Here is a 20,345-nt window from a genome sequence, read left to right as displayed (position 1 = left end):
CTTTTATTGCAGTTTATTGGAAAAAGGAGTGTCGTGAATTAGTTTTGATGATCTTTTTTTTTTCACGTTGGTCGCCCCCCCCGCCCCTCCACCCCCCATGGAGTTGGGACAAATTAAACAAAAGGGTGTTTTGAAAAGGAAAATTGAGTGACTCACCCGAGAGACCCCGGCGAGTCCCTCACAAGGGGGATCTGGGGGGCATGGGAGGCCCCACCCCCCTATGGCCCCAGACCCCCGGTGGGAATGGAAGACAAAGTGGCTTTTTAGTGGTTTCTTACAATAAACTTTTTGTTTCTTTTTTTTTACAATAGATTTTTTGTCCTTTTTTCCCATTTGTGTTGCAAACGTTGAGGTACAGAATCGAGCCGCATGCCCTGCTCCCGCTGCCCCGCACGGCCATCACGCCCGGCCTCCTTGAGCAGGGGCTGCTGCGGACCCTGCGGCCCCCTCGGCCTTCCCTGCTGCTTTCCTCCTGGTCCCTTCTCCGGTCCCTTCCTCCCTCGGCTACCCCTCCACTGCTTCATTCCTCCTTCCGGTCCCTTCTCCGGTCCTGTCCTCCCTTAGCTACCCCTCCACTCCCGCCTCTGCTTCATTCCTCCTGTTCCCTTCTCTGGTCCCTTCCTCCCTCAGCTACCCCTCCTCTGCTTCATTCCTCCTTCCAGTCCCTTCTCTGCTCCCTTTTCTGGTCCCTTCCTCCCTTAGCTACTCCTCCTCTGCTTCATTCCTCCTTCTGGTCCCTTTTCCGGTCCCTTCCTCCCGCAGCTACCCCTCCTCTGCTTCATTCCTCCTGGTTCCTTCTCCGGTCCCTTCCTCCCTCGACTACCCCTCCACTCCCTCACATATTCCATTTCTCCTTCCTCCATTTCTGTTTTGCCTCCCTTTTGCATTCCCTTCATCCTGCTGCTCACCTTCCTCTCCTCCCTTCCTCTTTTGCCTCCTTCCCCACCTCCCTCCCAGTGCAAGGTGCACCCCAGCCCCTCCCACCCTTAACCTGCCCCCTGGGCCTGAGATCCCAGCAACACCCCTGGGTGGAGAGAGCACGGACTCACCCGTCTGCGTCACCCGCAGCAGCCACTCAGCCCTCCAAAGCTCTTACACCCCCCCCATCAGCTACCCTCCCCCCCCTTTGACAAAACCAGCCACCTCTCTGGCTCTGGGAGAAACCAAGTCAGGAGCCAGCCACTCCTTTGCACGAGCGCCGAGTGTGCAAACCGAAAAGGAGGCCACGTGTGCTGTTTCCCCTTCTCTAGCTGGGTTTTGCACTGTGGTAACAGGGCTTGCACGATGTTGACACAGTCCGCACACGCTGCTTACACCTGCTTTGCACAGTGTTTACACCCTGTTTACACGGACTTGACGTTAGGTCTGTAGGGGTCTTGCCCCACGTTTACACTCAGTTTACACGTGCTCTCTGCACGTTTACACACACTGGGCTGAGAGTTTACACCAGTTACCCGCAGTGTCCACACTCCGTCCACGCCGTTGACCCGTCCTTCGAAGACAGGGCTTGACGTGTCTTTTGCACAGACCAGACCCGCTGCCTGCACCAGCCTTGCACAGTTCACACGTGGCTTTCCACCTGGTTTACGTGCAGGTTGCAAAACCTTTACAGCCTGTCTGGCAGGTTCACACATTCGGTGGGCACCGAGCTGCGCCTCGCTGCCACAGAGCCGACAAGGAGTTTGCACAAAACGGCCATTCGGCTTGCACATAGCGTGCCTGAAATGTACACCGTGTTTACGGGGGGCTTGCACTGAGTTTGCTCACGGTTACATGCTCTTGTGCGTGTGGTTTACACCCTGTTGAGATGATGGGCACAAAGCATGTGTGGACACCCTGTTTCTGCATGCTTTACCCAGGGTTCAGTTATGGGGGGTTGCCACGAGCTCACAGTCTGTTTGCGTGTGCTTTACATGGCACGTACAATGGGCTTGCGTGTAACTGCCTCATGCTTTACACAGACTGTACAGCTCATTTACATGTATTTGCATCTGCGTTACACTGAATGGACACCCGCATGCCCAGTGCTTAGGCCCTGCTCCCCCATTGTTTGCACGTGATTTACCCAGAGTTTGCACCTTGTTTACATAGGTTTGACCTGTAGTTTACACCTCGTTCACCCCTGCTTTACCGACAGCTTACGTACGGTTACGCGTTGCACCGCTTTTGCACAGAGTTTGCTCCTTGTTTGCACAGGCGTGAGACCTGGTTCATAGCGGCTGAGCACTGCCTGCGTCCCACGTGGATGGGTGCAAATAACATTCTCACCAGCCATTTGCTGTAACACCCACCAACCGCTGCACGCGATCACAGCAGGGTGTAAATACAGTATAACCCCAACGGCGTCGCTCCAGATTCGCACAGAAAGCAGACGCTGGCTCACACGTGTCTATATTAACTAGCACGGACATGTATTGCATGTGATTCGTCATGCTACATGACACAGCATGGCACATGGTTTGCATATTTACTACCTATAGCGTGTACATGTAACTCACATGCTTAGCGTGTGTTAGTGCACGTGATCTCCATCCTTAGGAATCTCCTTCCTTAGAGGTTTTTAAGGCCAGGCTTGATAAAGCCCTGGCTGGGATGATTTGGGAATTGGTCCTGCTTTGAGCAGGGGGTTGGACTAGATACCTCCTGAGGTCCCTTCCAACCCTGAGATTCTCTGATTCTATGATCTCTGCACATGGCTGTGGCAGACGTGTTGTTTACATGTAGCAGTGGAAAACGTACATGTGACTTCCACACAGTTAACAAATGATTTACTGGTGGGTAACACATGCTTTGCTCCTGTGTCACACCGTGGCTCACTCGTGATTTGCATGACGTTTGCACGTAGTTCATGTGTGTTCTGCCCTGTGCATTGCATCATTTACACACGGTTTACGCGTAGCTCCCACACGCTTTGTGCATGGCTCACGCGCGCTTCACATACGGTCGACTCATCGGTGACGTGAGTCACTCGCTCACATCGGCTTTACACAGTGTCCACACGCAGTTTTGCCGACGCGTCAGCCGGCTCTTTCACATGGCTGGCTTACGCTTCCAAACTCAGCACCTCGCTTCGCTGTGAACACACGGCAAAGCAAGCGAACAACCTCGCCGAAACGACAGAAACCGTTATTCCACTCACGGAAACTCAGTATTAGCACCGAGGGCTCTTGGCAACGGAAATAAGAAAGAGTCAGAACCCAGGGGCCAGGGAAAGAATTGAGAAGCCGTATTCTAGTCTACGCGCTCGTGCCCCAAGACAGAGGAACGTTGCCGAGTTATGTGGAGTGACTCCAGATTGCCCCGAGAGGAGCTAAGATCTGAATCGAGCCCTGAGCTCTGAACCATCTTGCAACTTGGGCTTTGAGCGTTCCCATAATGCCCTGGGCGGAGGAAGCCATGTTTTGATCCCATAATCGCATGCGAGCAGCACAAGCTTTCAGGCTGGCAAATGAACCCATTTATACACCCGAAGTAGGTTGAAATCTGCTCCCCTGCCCAGGCCCAGCTTTAGGCCGATTCCCCTGAATCGGGCCCCACACCCAGTGGTGAGCTGGAGCCGGCTCCGGCAGCTGTCCGCCCCGGTCCCACTCCCCTCCCCCTGAATCCTCCGTGCCCTTCTCCTCCCCCTCCCTGCTTCCCACGAATCAGATGTTCACGCAAGAAGCCTGGAAACAAGCAGGGGCAGGTAAGCTGGGGCGCGGGGGGGGGCGAGGAAGGCTCCAGGGAGGCCCAGTGTGGCCCCGACTCCGGCCAGGCGGCGCGGCTCCGGCTCCAGGTGGGCTGGCTCCAGTGGGGGTAAGTGGCATGGTAAGAGACCGGGGCCGGGTGGGGGGGGGGTTTGATAAGGCAGGGGCACGGAGTGGGTTGGGAGGGGGGGATCAGGCAGAGGTTCGGGGGGGGCGGTCAGGGGATGGGGAAGAGGGGGGTTGGGTAGGGTGGGAGTTCTGGGGCTTTGTCGGGGTGGTGGTGGATGGGGTCAGGGCAGTCAGGGAGCTGGGCGAGTTGGGTAGGGGGTGGGGTCCTGGGGGGCAGTTAGGGTGGAGGGTCTCGGGAGGGGGTGGTCAGGGGACAAGGAGCAGGGGGGCTTGATGGGTTGCGGTTTCTGAGGGGTGCAGTTGGGGGGGAGGATGTACTCACCAGGTCTTCCGCTCACTGAAGGACCCGCCGCCAAAGACCTGGAGCACCGCCGGGTGAGTCATCCCTGCCGGGGCCCCATCGAATCAGGCCCCACACTTCCTAAAGCCGGCCCTGCCCCTGAGGAAGAGCCCCCATTGCCAAGAGTCAGATCCCAGCTCCTCCCAAGTGCAAGGCCCTGGTCGCTCACCTGGCTTGAGATGGGCCAAACGGGATGGAACAGAGGAAGGAAGGAAGGATGGAGGAGCATGGAGGTGGAGGGATGGATGGATGGAGGGGTGTGTATGGAGATGGTGGACAGACAGAGGGGTACATGGATGGATGGATGGAGTGTATGCAGGTGGATGGATGGAGGGGTATTTGAGGATAGTTGGAGGAGTGTGTGGGGGATGGACGGGCGGATAGCGGGGTGTGGAGATGGATGGATGGACAGACAGACTGGGGGTAGATGGACAGACAGACTGAGGGTGTGTTTGTGTGATGGATGGGGTATCTGGGGAGGGTGGATGGATAGACGGATGGACAGATGAAAGGGTGTACCGGTGGACAGACGGATGGACAGAGGGGGTATTTGGAGATGATTGGAGGGGTGTGTGTGGGATGGACGGGTGGATAGCGGGATGTGGGAATGGATGGATAGACAAACCGAGGGGTGTATGTGTGTGATGGAGAGAGGGAGGGAGGGGTTTGTGTGCGGATGGATGGACAGATGGAGGGTTGTACCCATGGATAGATGAATGGACAGAGAGAGGGAGGGGGAGGGGTGGATAGGGTATCTGGGGAGGGTGGATGGATGGACAGATGGACGGGTGTGGAGGGGATGGACGGGTGGATATTAGGTTGTGGGGATGGAGGAGTATGTAGGCAGATGGCTGGATGGATGGATAGACAGAGTAGTGTCTGGGGATCGAGGAATGGAGGGAGGGGTTGTGTGGGGATGGATGAATGGATGGACAGACGGGTGAGAGATGGATGGAGGGGATATTTGGGGATGGATGGAGGGATGTGTGGGATGGAGGGAGGGAGGGAGAGGTTGTGTGGGGATGGATGAACGGATGGACAGACAGAGGGGTGAGAGATGGAGGAGGGGGTATTTGGGGATGGTTGGAGGGAGGGAGGGGTTGTGTGGGGATGGATGGGGTATCTGGGGAGGGTGAAGTTTAGCTGCCTGCCCCACCTCTAACACCTGTGGCCCTGCCCACACTCCACCCACACTCTGCCCCAGGCCACGCCCACATCCCACCCGCTCTGCCCCAGGCCCCGCCCACACTCTGCCCCAGGCCACGCCCACATCCCACCCGCTCTGCCCCAGGCCCCTCCCACACTCCACCCTAGGCCCTGTCCCTGTGTGGCCCCCTCCCCGCTTGGCCGCCGGCTGCCGCTCGCCGTGTCCCTCCTCTCCCCCCCCACCCACAGGGATGCTGCGAGCGGCGGGCGGGGAGGCCTCATTGGGGAGGGGTTGAGGAGAGGGACGTGGCGAATGGAGGGGACGGGAAGAGGCGGGGCGCAGGCAGAGCCACCATGGCCCAGGCGTTCGGCTGCGGGTGGGCGGCTGCCCAACGCCTACATCCCAGAACGAATCGCAATCCCAGATGCCTCAGGATCCCTTGGGGTTTGGTCCAACGTGAAGGGGCCGAGTGTCGGCGCGGTGGACTCTGGAGCCCCCCACATCGCTCGGCGGGAGAGGAAGTACTCGGAGCAGCGGGACAAAGCTGACGCCAGCTGTGGGCGAGTTTCCCCATCTGCCAGGTCCCCGGCCCGCGTTCCCTTCCGGGGGCCTGCTTTGGACGAAGCCCCAGTGCCCAAAATGGAGCCGTAACAGCCGCCGGGGGCTGGCGGGCGGGACGCCACGTCCAAACGCTCTGTCTCGGTTTCTCCTGACCACCCAAGAGCACCGCTGGCTTCCAAACGAACCGTTAAGCCTGGCCTGGATGACGTCCCCAGAGCTAATCAAGCTCCAGCTCCATGACGTGCTGGGGCGATTTGCAAGGCACGGGAAGAGGGAAGTGGCGAGGAGCTCGCTCCAGGTGCCAGTCCAATGGGCACATTAGCTCATGAGAATTATCCAAGGCTCTGTCGCTCTCCGGGTGCGCGGCAGGGAGAAGAGACTCACGCTGAGCTCGAATGCAAAGCAGAAGGTGGGGGGGACGGAGCTAACCTCAGGTCGGGTCGGCATTTGCTGGTCGTGTCCAGAGCTCAGTGAGATGAGACTTTGGGTCCGGACAAGTTCTCCAGGGCAGCACAATTGCTGTGTGAACGCGACGGAACAATGCCGGGGTGCTGGGCGAAAACCACACGGACACACGTCCGGCAGGCCGATGCCAACCCCGTGGACGGTACCTTATTCCCGCCAAGCCCCTTCCACCTGGCGATCGCAGCTGAACGAGCGCTCCACACACCCAGCTCTGCTAACGCCGGCTGAGATTTGTCTGCACTCTGTCATGAGGCGCCAGGGAAACACCGGCCCGAGGACGAAATCCGCCTTGCGTCTGCCGCGCACGCGGAGGAATCAATGGGACATACTCCCGCAGAGAAGAGACCCCGCAGTGCGGCACCTGTCCGGCAACAGCCAGTGACTCCACGTAGCTCCCCGACGGCCCAGCGAAGACGCTGCTGGCACCGAGCCGGCGTTAACCTCGTCCCTCACAGGTGACATCAGAGATCAGGCTGATCCCATGATTGTGAGGTCACAGGCGCTGATGATGCCTGGACTCTGACATCAGGCTCAACGCTGGGACGCCAGGGGATGCCGCCACCGAAGCTATGACATCACAGGTGCCCCACAGTGCCCCCCGCAGATAGGAAGAACACCCCCCACACACCTGCTCTCGCTCCAGCCAGCGCGGAGACCCAGTGAGCACGGTGTGAAACACAAGGGTCAGATACCCCAACAATCCGGGATTCCCAGGGACCCTAAACTGTCTAGCTTGCCAGGGTGCCCATCACCATGGCATCTGGGTACCGCTCCTCCAGGCCTGGCCCCATTGTACCGATGGGGAAACTGAGGCAGGGCACCACTTGCCCAACGTGGGCCAGGATGTCTGTCGCAGAGCCGGAAATAGAACCCAGGCGTCTGGAGGCCCAGGCAGCCCCCCTCTGTAGCTGGGGTTCTGGCTGACACTGTAATACATCTAATAAATAGCACACAGGGGTCCTAGGCCATGACTGCAGTGCCTGGATGTTACCATAATACACCTCATAAATGGCACTCGAACGTACAGCGCCTGGCGCGATGGGGCTTTGGTCCCTGACGGGGGTTCCTGGGCACGACGGTCACACACCTGATCAATAATAACAACCGCTATTTAGCAAATCATCTTCCTTATGGAGTTTTGTGTTTGCTGGCACCGCAAAAATAAATAACTAACTTCGCAAAGTCTAGTGCCTGGGCAAAAGACATTCGCAATTGTTCTAAAAACTCAAAGGCCCTTCCCAGGGGAGACCAAACCAAACCTTTGTCAATCCAGATTTTGTCTCCAGGACAAAACCAAACAAGTATATTTTTATACCAAACAATATCGGCTCCTAGAAATTAAATTCAAATAGCCTACGAGAAAAAAGAACCTCAAGACAATATGCTTAATACGTAATAAATTAAGCGTTTAAATTCTTTAGACGTCTTTGGCCACCTTAGCCCTCAGGCCACTGCGCTTCGTTAAAAATCAAATCAAATTTAAAAAAACAAAAAAACCAAAGCAAATTCCCAGGCCAAAAACTTGGGGACGTTTGTTAACATATCAGTCAAGGTGACCAAGATTCTATTTCTCAACCCAGCCCCGACTCAAGGGTCTGATCCGATGTTGTTTTTTCTCCTGTTCTGTGCTGAGAAAAAATCCAGTGGGAATTTTTCCCCCACCGGAGTTTCAGGATGTTCCCCAGAGCAGATGGCGGGACACCAGCCTAGATGGGCCCACGGAATAACCCATCATCCTAGAACCTTAGAGGATCAGTGACGGAGATGTTTACCGGGTAATACGCATGGAATGAGCGCTGCTTTCATGCTGTATGCACTCACACACCTCTCTCTCAGGAGATCCTACAATAACAAACCAAGCCTGCACAGCTCCTGGCACTCCCAGCAGACCCTATGATAATAAGCCAAGCCTGCACAGCTCCTGGCACTCTCAGGAAACCCTACAATATTACACCAAGCCTCTACAGCCCAGCCATTCCCCGGAGGCCAAACAACAACAAGCCAAGCGAGCAACCTCCAGCACTTCCAGGAGCCCCTGCAATAACAGACCCACGTGTAATTCCTTTCAGCCAGCCCCAAAGCCTTATTACAAACAGTTAAGGAAAGTCCCAGGTCAGGTTCATTCACTTAATTTCATTAAGGTGATAAATATCAAGCTGGTATCGTAGGGTCTCTCAGGAAAGTTGAAAGAGTCTCTCAGGTTTTGTTGTTATAGGGTCTCTCGGGACGGGTAGGTCTGTACACATGCTGGTTATTATTGTAGGGTCTCTCACACAGGACAAGGCTGTACACACGCTGGCTGTTATTGGAGGGTCTCTCGTAAATGCCAGGACTGCGTTTGCATTCTGTTACTCTAACGTCTCCCACAAGCAGAGGGGGATTGGCAAACTGGTGCATCATTGCAGCAGCTGGGACTGGGTGGGCCCCTTCGTTATTGTAGGGTCTCCCAGTCTCCCACTGCCTGGTCCCTGCTTTGCAAACAACGACACCAATTTGCAAACGTTCGTCAGGCCCCAGGACAAGTCCCCCTTCCCCCCCCCCCCCCACAGCCGAGGCAACTGCTCAAAGCCTGAGCCCCATGAAGCCCATCTCAATCAGTCCCCTCCCTCTTGACTCACCCTGGCTTGGTGTAGTGGGGACGGAGAGCAGCAGATGCGACGTCTCGGACCTGACCAGCCGCCCCATCATGCACGGAGAGCGGGAAGGGGATCTCCTCAGCCGAAGAGACGGGTGGTTTCAATGCTCAGCTATAAGCCTTCCTCCATCCAGAGCTGGGCAGCCGGACAGCTTAGAGGGCATGTGAACCCCCTCACGCCCAGAGCGCAGGGACAGAGCACAATCAACGTGCTGAATCCAAATCTCCAGGCGGCAGCCAGCTTCCAACTCTGTCTTCTCTGAGCCGGGGGAAACGATTGAAAAATGAAGGAAATTCTCAGCCCCCAAAACTTTGCGACCCCTGGGAATTCTCAGGTGAAACTGGCTCCGGCTGAAGGCAATTTGCAGGCCACAAAACCTTGTGAACAATGAAAATTGCCGGGCGACAGAATTTATTAGGTGAAACAATTCCCGCTGGGGCAAATCGCTGGATTAAGTGAGGAGGTCCCAAGAGGATGGATCTAGGCTGTTCTCAGTGGTGGCAGATGACAGAAGAAGGAGCAATGGTCTCAAGTTGCAGTGGGGGAGGTTTTGGTTGGATATTTTAGGAAACACTATTTCACCAGGAGGGTGGTGAAGCACTGGAATGGGTTACCTAGGGAGGTGGTGGAATCTCCTTCCTTAGAGGTTTTTAAGGCCCGGCTTGACAAAGCCCTGGCTGGGATGATTTGGGAATTGGTCCTGCTTTGAGCAGGGGGTTGGACTAGATACCTCCTGAGGTCCCTTCCAACCCTGATATTCTATGATTCTATGAATTCATAGCTAAAAAGGGGGTATTTTTAGGCTTGGTTTGTTCACTAAGGAAATTCTCAAAAAACTCGCTGGATTAAGGAAAGGCTCAACCTGAAATCTCAGTAAACCAAGAAAATTCTCACCCCAGAAAACTTTGTGAAGGAAATAAATCTGCACCCCAGAACTGGGGTCATTTTCAGCCCACAAAGTCCTGTGAACTAAGAAAGCCTGAAACCTGCATAAACTAAGGAAATTCTGAGCCCCTAAAACCTTTGTGAACCAGGAAATTCTCAAGCCAAACCCAGCGTGAATTAGGAGAAGTCTCAGCGCACAAAACTTTGTGAACTAAGGACATTTCCAGCTTCAAACCTGTGTAAACAAGGGTCCGTCTTAGTACACATTTTTTTTTGTCAATTAAGGTCATTTTCAGACCAAAACACTTTGTGAATTAAGCGTATTTTCCTGTGCAAACCAGGGGTAATTATCTGCCCCCAAAACTTTGCAAACTAATTAATTCGCAGCCTCAAACCCGTGTAAACAAGGATCATTCTCAGCCCAAAAACCTTTGTGAAGGAAGGAAATGTTCAGCCTCAGATCTGTGTAAACCAAGGGAATTCTCAGCCCGGAAAACTTGGTGAGCGAAGGAAGATCTCAGCCCGGAGAGCTTCATGAAATCAGGAAATTCAGAGTCCAAAACCTGTGTAAAGAAGGGTCATTCACAGCCCAAGAAACGTTGTTCGCTGAGGAATTTTTCTGCCCCAGACTAGGGAAATTCCCCACTCAAACACGCCGTGTGGTACAGAAAGGCCCAGCCCCCAACTTTTGCAAAAGCCAGCGAAGCTCGTCCTTCAGGGCCACTGAGAACCGCAAACTCTCCCAGAGCAGGGGAACAGCCCCTCACCGCGAGCCCTATTGCGGGAGGCCCCCATGGGGCACAGAAGCACTGGCCGTTAACCCTTTAAAGCCCTGTGTCTTTGCAGGTCAGTTTGTTTGTCCCTTTAGAACAAGTCCGGCTGGAAGTGTCTGGGATGAAAGTGACAGAAAATGGCCGTAGAAAGAAATGCATATTTTTTTTTGTCGTTTTTTTCTCTTTTTTTCATGTTTCCCTCACAGTGCTGGGGTTCTCGATAAGATTTGTTTCTTTGTTTTCTCTCTTCGTCTCTCCCGGAAAGGAGAAGGTCTCTCTCACGCTCTCCCTCTCCATCCGAGCCGCCTCTCCTCCCGCTGCGCCTGCCGAACACACTAGATCTTAAACAGGAGAGTCACAAAGGCTGACGACAGCAAGCCCAGGAACAAGGGGGACTCCATCCCGGTCACGGCTACGTTTTCCAGAGAGCCGGGTCCTGGCCAGAGAAGAAAGAGGATTTCAGAGCCAGGGACAAGACTTTCAAGGGACTGGGGGCAGCAAAGGTGATTTTCAGAAGCATCTGAAGTACTTCACTGGCCTTTAGCATTTTAGAGGAGGGTGATTTAGATTGTGGGGGCTGGGAGCCAGGACTCCTGAGTTCTGTCCCTGGTCTGGGAGGGGAGTGGGGTCTAGTGGTTACAGCAGGGTGGCTGGGAGCCAGGACAGTCTATCTAAATGTTACTATACCCCATGGGGGGCTTTATGGCTGGGCCAGTCTTGAAAGACAGAGGGCAGGGCCAGCTGTGAATTATGGGCGGGGTTGCTGGGAAGAGTGGGCAGGGCCAGTGGTGAAGGACAGTGGGCGGGGGCTGTGGGGAATGGTGGGCGGGGCCACCGGTGAATGACGGTGGGCGGGACCAGCTGTTGTACAGGACAGGGGGACGTACGTATCAGCCGCAGGCTTGCGTTGGAGACCCCCAGCTTGTTGGAGGCCAGGCAGCTGTAGTTCCCATAATGCCGAGCGGTGACGTTGTCGATGAGCAGCATGGAACGCGTGCGCTCGTTCCGGATCCGCAGCCCCTCGAGGCCCCCAAAGAGTCTGCTGGGTCGGGGGCAAAGAGGGGGGAGCATTACAAGATCTCACAGTTTCACACCCGGTAGGGGGTTTATCAGCAAACCAGCATGAAACACGACAAACTACAGAAGCGGCTGGGCTAGAGGGGGCTGCAGATTGGGAGTGAGGGGCACCGGCAGAGACGGGGAAGACCAGGGCTGAGCTAGCAGGGGGCTGTGGGTTGGGAGTGAGGGGCACCTGACAACCAACCTGACAAAGTAACAACCCACCAAACAACCATCCCAACAACCCCAAACCAACAACCAACCCAACACACCAACAACCAGCCCAAGAACCAACCTAACCAACCAACAAACAACAGACGAGCAAACAATCCAACCTGCCAACAACCAATGCACCGAACAAAACCAGGAAACCACCAAGCAACCCAAAAGACCAACCAACCATTAAACCACCAAGAACCCTGATATCCAACAGCCAACTAACCAATCGACAAGGAACTCAGGTGTCAAACAATGGTAGCCTACAAACCAACAATCAACCCAACAGCCAACCAGCCATCTGAATAAACAACAATCAAATGACCCAAAACACCAACCACCAACCCAATAACCACACCAACAACCAACTCAACAAACCATCAATTCACTAACCCAACAACCAACCCAACAGACCAACAACCAACTCAACAAACCATTAATTCACTAACCCAACAACCAACTCAACAAGCCATCAATTCAGTAACCCAAAAACCAACCCAACACATCAACAACCAACTCAACAAACCATCTGTGATAAATAAAAAGGGGGTGAGGGGTAGCTCCCTTTGATGGACACCCAGCCAGCCAGTGAGCTGTAAAATCCCTCTTGGTCTGTTCTCTGCTTGCTTTACCTGTAAGGGGTTAAAAAGTCCCCCAGATAAAGAAACGGAAGTGGGCACCTGACCAAAAGAGCCAATGGGAAGGTAGAACTTTATGAAATGGGGAAAGAAACTTTCCCTTTGTCTGTTGTTCTCTCTGGGCTGCAGGGACACGGAGCAGCCATGCTAATAGCAGGAATGCTGGGTAAGGTGTGAAACAGGTATGAAAAATTATTTTCCATACCTGGAAGGAATCATTGGGATGGGGAATGTTTAAATGGACGCGATCAGGTTTATTTCTTTATTTTGGCTTGTGGACGCCTCTGTGCTAATCCCAGGTGCTTCTGTTTGCTCGTAACCTTTAAGCTGAACCCTCAAGGAAGCTAGTTTGGGTGCTTGATTTTTGGAATTGTTTTTTGAAAATCTAGCAAAAGCCTAAATTCCAGAGGTATTTTCTCTCTTTTTTGTTTTTAATAAAATGTCCCTTTTTTAAGAGCAGGATTTGGATTGCTGGTGTCCTAAGAGGGTTGTGCCTATGCTGTTTGATTAGCTGGTGGCCACAGCTCATTTCCTTTGTTTTCTTCTCAGCTCTTCCTGGAGGGGGGTGAAGGGCTGAGGGTGCCCCACAGGGAGGATTTCCCAAGTGCCCCTTCCTAGGTCCAAGGGGGTTTTTGCACTAGGTGGTGGCAGCGTTTACCCATCCAAGGTCAGAGAGAAGCTGTAACCTGGGGAGTTTAATACCAGCCTGGGGTGGCCAGTGTGAATTGTTAGAATCCTTGCGGGCCCCCAACTTCTGCACTCGACGTGCCAAGTGTGGATTCAGCCCTGACATGGTGGGAGAACTGAGATCATTTTGAACCTGAAGCACAGACCTCAGGATTTTAAAAGGACCCATTTTTCTTTTTGGCTGCTTGAAAGCCAGGAAGTTTTTTCCCTTCTTTTCTCCTTTGCTGCCGGAGGGGGAACAGGCCAAGGGATCAGCCTGCGAAGTCGGGGAGTCCAACAAGCCGTTTATTTTTCTTTTCTTTTCCAGCTTTGTGGCAACGAAATAGTTAAACTAGAGGGGGGCAGCCTGTGCACGAGGCTGAGGCCAGGCACAGAAACCCTAGAATGACCAGTCTTCGTAAAGCGGCTGCCACGGAGAAGCCAGGCCCAGATCGAGCCCCGACATCCAGCTCCAGGACGGAAATGCAGGGAGGGGATGGGGGAAAGGGGATTCCCAGGAGGAAAGGGTCAGTCCTCCCCCGACCGAGATCATGGTGCCAAGCTGGAGGGATGTGCTTAACCCAGACCGAGTCTGACTGCGGAAACAGAGATTTCTTCCTACAGCTGGTGCGCTTGGAAGAGGAGGACAGGAGAGAGGCAAAGTGCTTGGAGGCGGAAGCGGAAGGAGGCAAAGTTAGAGCTGAAGAGCTTAGAGTGAAAAGGGCTAAGCTGGGTCCACCAGGTAACCGTGACAGTCCTTCTCCAGGCACCGCTCCCCATTCCAGGACATTCCCCACATACAAGGGAGGTGATGATACAGAGGCCGTCTTAGAAAATTTCCAAAGGGCCAGTCTTGGGTACAGCATCTCTACAGACCAGTATATGGTGGAGCTGAGGTTAGCAGAGGTGGCAGCTGAAATGCTTAACGAACCCATGAACGGGTGCGAATGTTTTAAACACAAGGCCGGACTTAGAATGGGGCTAACACCTGAGCAGGCCCGTTGGCGGTTCAGAGCCCTAACGTGGAAACCAGACGTGGCATTTTCCCGACACGCCACCACATTGTCAAAAATCGGGATGCCTGGCTATCAGGAGCAAGGGTTAAATCTCTGGAAGATCTCTCTCCCCTAAGGCAAGTGGAGCAGTTCTCAGAGGGTGTATGTGAGGGAATAGAAAGGTACATCCTAGATGGGAAACTCAAAACTGTAATCGAGGCAGGGGAGATCGGAGCCAAATGGGTGGCGGAGGCGGAGAAGAAGAAAGCTCGCAGCAGTTGGTGCGGATACCAGAAGGGGCAACCCGAGACAACCCCCACCACGGGGTCAGCTCAAAGCCCCACCTCAAAGGAGGAGCCCTCCACACAGCCAGGGAGACCCCAGATGCCCTCTCGTCCCACCGTCCAACCGCCCACCTCGCCCCAGCCCACAGTCAGCTGGGCGATGCTTCAAATGTAACGAGCTGGGGCACGTGAAGGCCAACTGCCCCAGGAGCACCAGCCGGCTACAACTCATCACCCCAGAGTCCCACCAAGAGCCCTCAGGCCCAGCTGTCTCGCAAAGACCCCCAGAGCGAAGGGAAACTGTGAGTGTTGGTGGGAGGCAGATTACTGCATGGAGAGACACTGGAGCACAGGGTCAGCTATCCACCAATCCCTGGTGGACCCCAGATTCATCGACCCAGAGGCCCGAGTGACGGTGCAACCCTTTAAGCCAACTCTTCTAACTTGCCTACAGCTAGGTTGCCTGTCCAGTACAAGGGCTGGCCAGGAATGTGGACTTCTGCAGTCTATGACGATTATCCCATTCTCACACTGCTGGGGGAAGACTTAGCCAACCGTGTGAGGATACAAAAAGGGTGGGGATGGTCCCCCGCAGCCAAGCTAAACAGGCCTCCACACCTAATCTCATTCCTGAACCTCCTACAGGGACCCCGCCAGAGGTGGTGGAACGAGACTCCAGAGCAGAGCCTATGGCAGCAGTTGTAAATCCCGGTCGTGGAACCCAGCCAAAACCAGCCCAAGGATCGGACCTGGCGGTGCAGTCAGCCCCAGAGCCCATGCCAGCAAGTGCACCAGAGCCAGGGGAGCCAGCACCAAAGGGTGCCACAGGGCCTGTACCCAGAGCCGTGCAAGAGGATCAGCCAGAGCCTGAAATACCACCCAGTGCCCCAGCGGAGAGCGGTTCACAGTCAGAGACACCCCCATCACCTGCATCGCTTCCAGTGGGACCAAGCCCAGTGAGGAACCGATGTCTCCAGCATCAAGGGAACCGTTCCAGGCAGAGCAGGAAGCGGATGAGAGACTCCAGGGAGTGACCCCCCACCTCTCAGCTCTTCTAACAGGTCCAGGTTTGCTGTAGGAGGAGGACTCGTACCCAAGGAGACCCTTTCTGGTGGGCACAAGGAGGACTGGCATCCTCAGAGACAGTTGGTATTTCCAGCTAAGTACCGGGAAAAGCTCTTGAGCTTCGCCTACGATCATCCTAGTGCCCATGCTGGGGTGAACAGGACCAAGGTCCGTTTGGGGAGGTCATTCCGCTGGGAGGGGATGGGCAAGGAGGTTTCAATCTATGTCCGGTCTTGTGAGTTGGACCAGAGGGTGGGAAAGTCCCAAGACGAGGTCAAGGCCCCTTTCCAGCCACTCCCTATCATTGAGGTCCCATTTCAGCGAGTAGCTGTGGATATTCCGGGTCCTTTCCCTAAGAAGACACCCAGAGGGAGGCTGAACATATTGACCTTCATGGAGTTTGCGACTCGATGGCCGGAAGCAGGAGCTCTAAGCAACACAAAGGCTAAAAGCGTGAGCCAGGCGCTGACAGACATTTTTGCCAGGGTAGGTTGGCCCTCTGACATCCTTACGGATTCAGGGACCAACTTCCTGGCGGGGACCATGAAACGCCTTTGGGAAGCTCATGGAGTGAACCACTTGGTTGCCACCTGTTACCACCATCCAACGAACGGCCTGTGGGGACACGGAGCAGCAATGCTATAAGCAGGAATGCTGTGTAAGGTTTGGACTAGATATGAAAATTCATCTTCCATACCTAGAAGGAACCATTGGCTTGTGGACTCCTCTGTGTCCTTTGGGTGGTGGCAGCGTTTACCGAGCCAAGATCAGAGAGAAGCTGTAACCTTGGGAGTGTAACACAAATCTGGGGTGGCTGATATTAATGTTTAGAGTCCTTGCGGGTCCCACCTTCTGCACTGTAGGGCCAGAAGGGGATTCTCCCTGACCCCATCAATTAACCAACCCAACAACCAACCCTGAAAACCAGCCACCAACCAACTGGCCAAACATACCAACCAACAACCGACTACCTACACAAACCATCAACCAACCAAACCATCAACCAACCCCACAAAGCAACTGACCCAACCGATCAATCCCAATAATCAACCCTTCAACCAACTCAACAAACCAACAGCCAACAACCCATCAATCAACCAACCAACGTAGCAATGATCATCCAACCACCAACACAAAAAACCAGCAACGACAGAGCGCCCTGGAAAGGGGATTAATTCGTTCCTGGAGGAGACTCTCTCAGCTCAGATCTCACTGGGAGGGTAATTTTGACATTCAGTCTACCGCAGATCACATGACGCTGCAAGGCAAACAAGAGGGCAAAGAGTTGCTGACTGGACGTCAGTCACCCCTGGGGCAGGTCAATGGGGCCCGTTCCTGGAGGGGGTGAGTGTGTCCGGGAAGGAGGGTCACTCACTGCTTGTCATCCTTGAACCACTCGAATTCGGCAGGGGGCACAGCCATGGCCTCACATCTCAGCAGTGCCGGCTTCCCCACAGGGGGATAGGCGTCCTTGACGTCCTTGATGGTGGGAGGGTCTGAGAGGAGAAAGTGAAGGAATTAAAGGAGAGGAGCTGGCGCCCCCTAGAGGGGGAAGCCCCATATTCCATTGCCTGCCCCGCTGAGCCAGCCAGTCTCCGCCTTGAGGCTGGACGGGAGCCGGCGCCCCCTAGAGGGGGAAGCCCAAAGGTTGACTCACAGTTGACTGTGATCAGGACCCTCTTGCTGTCGGCCAGAGAGACGCCGTTGGCCGTGATACACTCGTATTCCCCGGCCTGCTGCCTGTTGATCTCGGTGATTTCCAGATATTCCCCTTCGCTGGTGAACCCGTCTGTGTGTGGGGAGGAGGTGTGGAGCGGGGGGGAGACAGACACAAACACAGACTTACACACGAGAAAAAAAACACACAACAACACAACAGTTATCAACATCTCCTGAGGTACGGCCACCACCTGCCAGGGCTGGGCCAGCAGGGGGCTGCGGGTCGGGAGTGAGGGGCACCGGCTTAGCTGCAGGGTGTTGGGGTGCCCAGGGGTGAAGGTCGGGAGTGAGGGGCACCGGCCAAGTTGCAGGGTGTCGGGGTGCCCAAGGGGCTGCGGGTCGGGAGTGAGGAGCAGCAGGTTGGGCTCCTGTCTGATTCCTCCATGATAGCTCCAGGTCCCCCCAGCCCCCGGCTCCACCCGGATCCCCTCTTTCCTCAACCTGCCCAACCTCCCTTCCCCCACATCCTGGCAAATCCCCCCCAATCTCCCCCTGCCCCAATCCCCCCCATTGTCCCCTCCCCCAATCATTCCCTGCTTACTCTTCCCCTCCCCCTCCTCTCTCACCTGCCCCCCCATCTGCATAGGGCCCCCTCCCCGGCCCGCTCCCTCTTACCTCTCAGCTGTCTCCAGGTCACGGTGGGCTCAGGTTTGCCTGTGGCCATGCACAGCAAACTCACGTCGCTCCCTTCGTTCACTGTCACGGCCGAGGAGATGTTCGTGATCCGAGCTGGCACTGGGGGGCGGGCAGGGGAGAGCAGTGAGAGCAGCGCCAGCCTCTGACCCCCAGGGGCGCCCTGCCCCCTGAGCGCCCATGCCTAGTGCTAGGGGTTGACCAAGTGGGGCTGGTACCCAGATGCCCCACCCCAGAGGTGGTCGCATCTCACAGCTAGGTGAGGGGTCCCCATACAACCATCTCCCATGTCCTGCCCCAGAGGTGGCTGCATCCCAGGGCTGGGTGAGGGATCCCTGTATAACCAGCCCCTGTGCCCCACCCCAGAGGTGGCTGCATCTCAGTGCCGGGCGGCATGTGGGGTGTTAACATTAGACTTCCCCCCCATGGGACAATTTGGTAGAAAAGCCAAGAAAAGCCACCTCATGACGTGAGTCTCCCTCAGCCCCGCTAACAAGGCCTGTGGTGTGAGCTGATTGGCCGACCGATGAGGGCCGCAGCCAATCAGGGCGATGCGGCGAACAGCTGCGGCAGGGACCCCGCAATTGTCCCCCCGGATCCAATCAGGCTCCATTGTCCCCACTTCCTGGCGCCGTGGGCACCTGGGGGGCGGGAGCTGAGCCAGCAAATCCTCCCTGAGCGGCCGGGAGGAAAACGGCTCCCGGCTCCGATCACGCGGGGCTGGGTATCCAGGGACCCCGGGCCCGGGCCTGACATGCAGCCAGCTCTGGGGCGGGGCACGGCGCCGCGCGGGGGAACGGACGTCCCAAACCCAGCCCCAAGCGACAGAGTCCTGGGGGGCGGGGGGGCGCAGGCACGAGGGATGGACACACACGTGGCTGCAGCACCAGCCCTAGAGCAGGAGACAGCCCCGCCCCACCCCCTCCCCCAGCTTCCCCATAGATCTCTGTGCAGCCCCCCCATGGACCAGCCCCCCATCCCCCACCACATGCACCTGCTCCCTCCTCCCCCTAGCCCCCAATCCCTGCTCCCCTCACGGCCTTGCATACAGACCCCCCCCGTCCCATGATGACCCAGCCCCCTTCCCCTTCTCTGCCCCCACCCGTCCTTGCTCCTCCATCTCTGCCCATCCCCCACCCCAGTACCTGCCCATCCTCCCACCTCCCCACCCGTCCCTGCCCAGCCCCACACCCTCAATCCCCCATCCCTGCCCAGCGCCACACCCCCAGTCTCCCAGCCCAACCCATCCCCTGCCCAACCCCCCAACTCCATCACTGCCCACTCAGCCCCCCAGCCCATCCCCGACCCTCAGGCCCAGCCCTGCACCCAGTCACTGCCCAGCACCCCCCCTGCCCCTGCCAATCCCCCCAACCCCATCCCCATCTCTGCCCATTCCCCACCCTCGGGCTCAGCCCAGCCCCTCCCCCTCTGTACCGTGCACGATGAGGTAGACCTGGGCCGTGTGGGGCTTGGCCTGGGTCTGGAAGGAGCAGGTGTACAGCCCCTCATCCCACACGTCCACGCTGGCGATGAGGATGCTGAACTCGGCCTGGCTGTTGGTGAGCAGCCGGACCCGCGGGTCGATGGACCACTTGTCGTTCCCAGCGTACAGGATGTTGGAGCGATTCAGCCAGGCCACCCGGGTCACCTCCTTGTCGATGGAACAGCTGGGGGCAGAGACGGCAGGGGCTGCGGGTCAGGAGTGAGGGGCACCGGGAAGCCTGGGGCTGGGCTGGCAGGGGGCTGCAAGTCGGGAGTGAGGGGCACCAGGGAGCCCATGGCTGGGCTGGCAAGGGGCTGCAAGTCAGGAGTGAGGGGCACCGGGGATCCCATGGCCAGGGTGGCAGGGGGCTGCGGGTTAGGAGTGAGGGGCACCGGGGAGCCCGTGGCTGGGCTGACGGGGCTGCGGGTCAGGAGTGAGGGGCACCGGGGAGCCCAGGGCTCGGCTGGCAGGGGGCTGCAGGTCGGGAGTGAGGGGCACCAGCAGAGCTGGAAGGGTGGAGCCCGAGGTAGGGCTCGCAGGGGGCTGTGGGTCAGGACAGAGGAGGCCAAGGCTGGACTGGCAGGGGGCTGAGGTTGGGAGTGAAGGGCACCGGGGAGCCCACGGCTGGGGTGGCAGGGGGCTGCGGTCAGGAGTGAGGGGCACGGGCAGAGCTGGGAGGAGGAGGCCAGGGCTGGACTAGCAGGGGGCTGCAGGTCAGGAGTGAGGGGCACCGGAGAGCCCATGGCTCAGCTGGCAGGGGGCTGCGGGTCAGGAGTGAGGGGCACCGGCAGAGCTGGGGGGAACCCAAGCCAGTAATCGCCCCCTTTGGCTCACCGCTGTCCCATGACCCTGGTTCGCAGCCCAAAGGCCACTTCCATTCTACTTCCTGGAAACCTCCCCCGTGGTGACTGGAGGAGCCGGAATCCCCCTTTGCCTCTCAGCTCTGCTATGGTGCGGCTGTGAAC

The 20,345-nt window shown here is 56.5% G+C and overlaps 1 protein-coding gene across 1 annotated transcript in view; it reads right to left on the bottom strand.

Moving 5' to 3' along the window:
- Positions 1-10,218: 10,218 nt before the first annotated feature.
- The window catches only part of IGLON5 (IgLON family member 5), a 28,310-nt gene continuing 18,183 nt past the window's right edge, over positions 10,219-20,345 (bottom strand). Inside the window, exons 3-8 of the mRNA XM_050930769.1 lie at positions 19,332-19,564; positions 17,880-17,999; positions 17,203-17,334; positions 16,921-17,041; positions 11,510-11,661; positions 10,219-11,058 (exon numbers count right to left, since the gene is read on the bottom strand). Coding sequence (XP_050786726.1) covers positions 10,958-11,058; positions 11,510-11,661; positions 16,921-17,041; positions 17,203-17,334; positions 17,880-17,999; positions 19,332-19,564 — 859 coding nt within the window. The 3' untranslated portion in view covers positions 10,219-10,957. The remainder of the gene's footprint in view (positions 11,059-11,509; positions 11,662-16,920; positions 17,042-17,202; positions 17,335-17,879; positions 18,000-19,331; positions 19,565-20,345) is intronic.

Source organism: Gopherus flavomarginatus, chromosome 20, assembly GCF_025201925.1.
Source record: "Gopherus flavomarginatus isolate rGopFla2 chromosome 20, rGopFla2.mat.asm, whole genome shotgun sequence".
Classification (NCBI taxonomy): Eukaryota; Metazoa; Chordata; order Testudines; family Testudinidae; genus Gopherus; species Gopherus flavomarginatus.
This window is presented reverse-complemented; position numbering and strand designations above follow the sequence as displayed.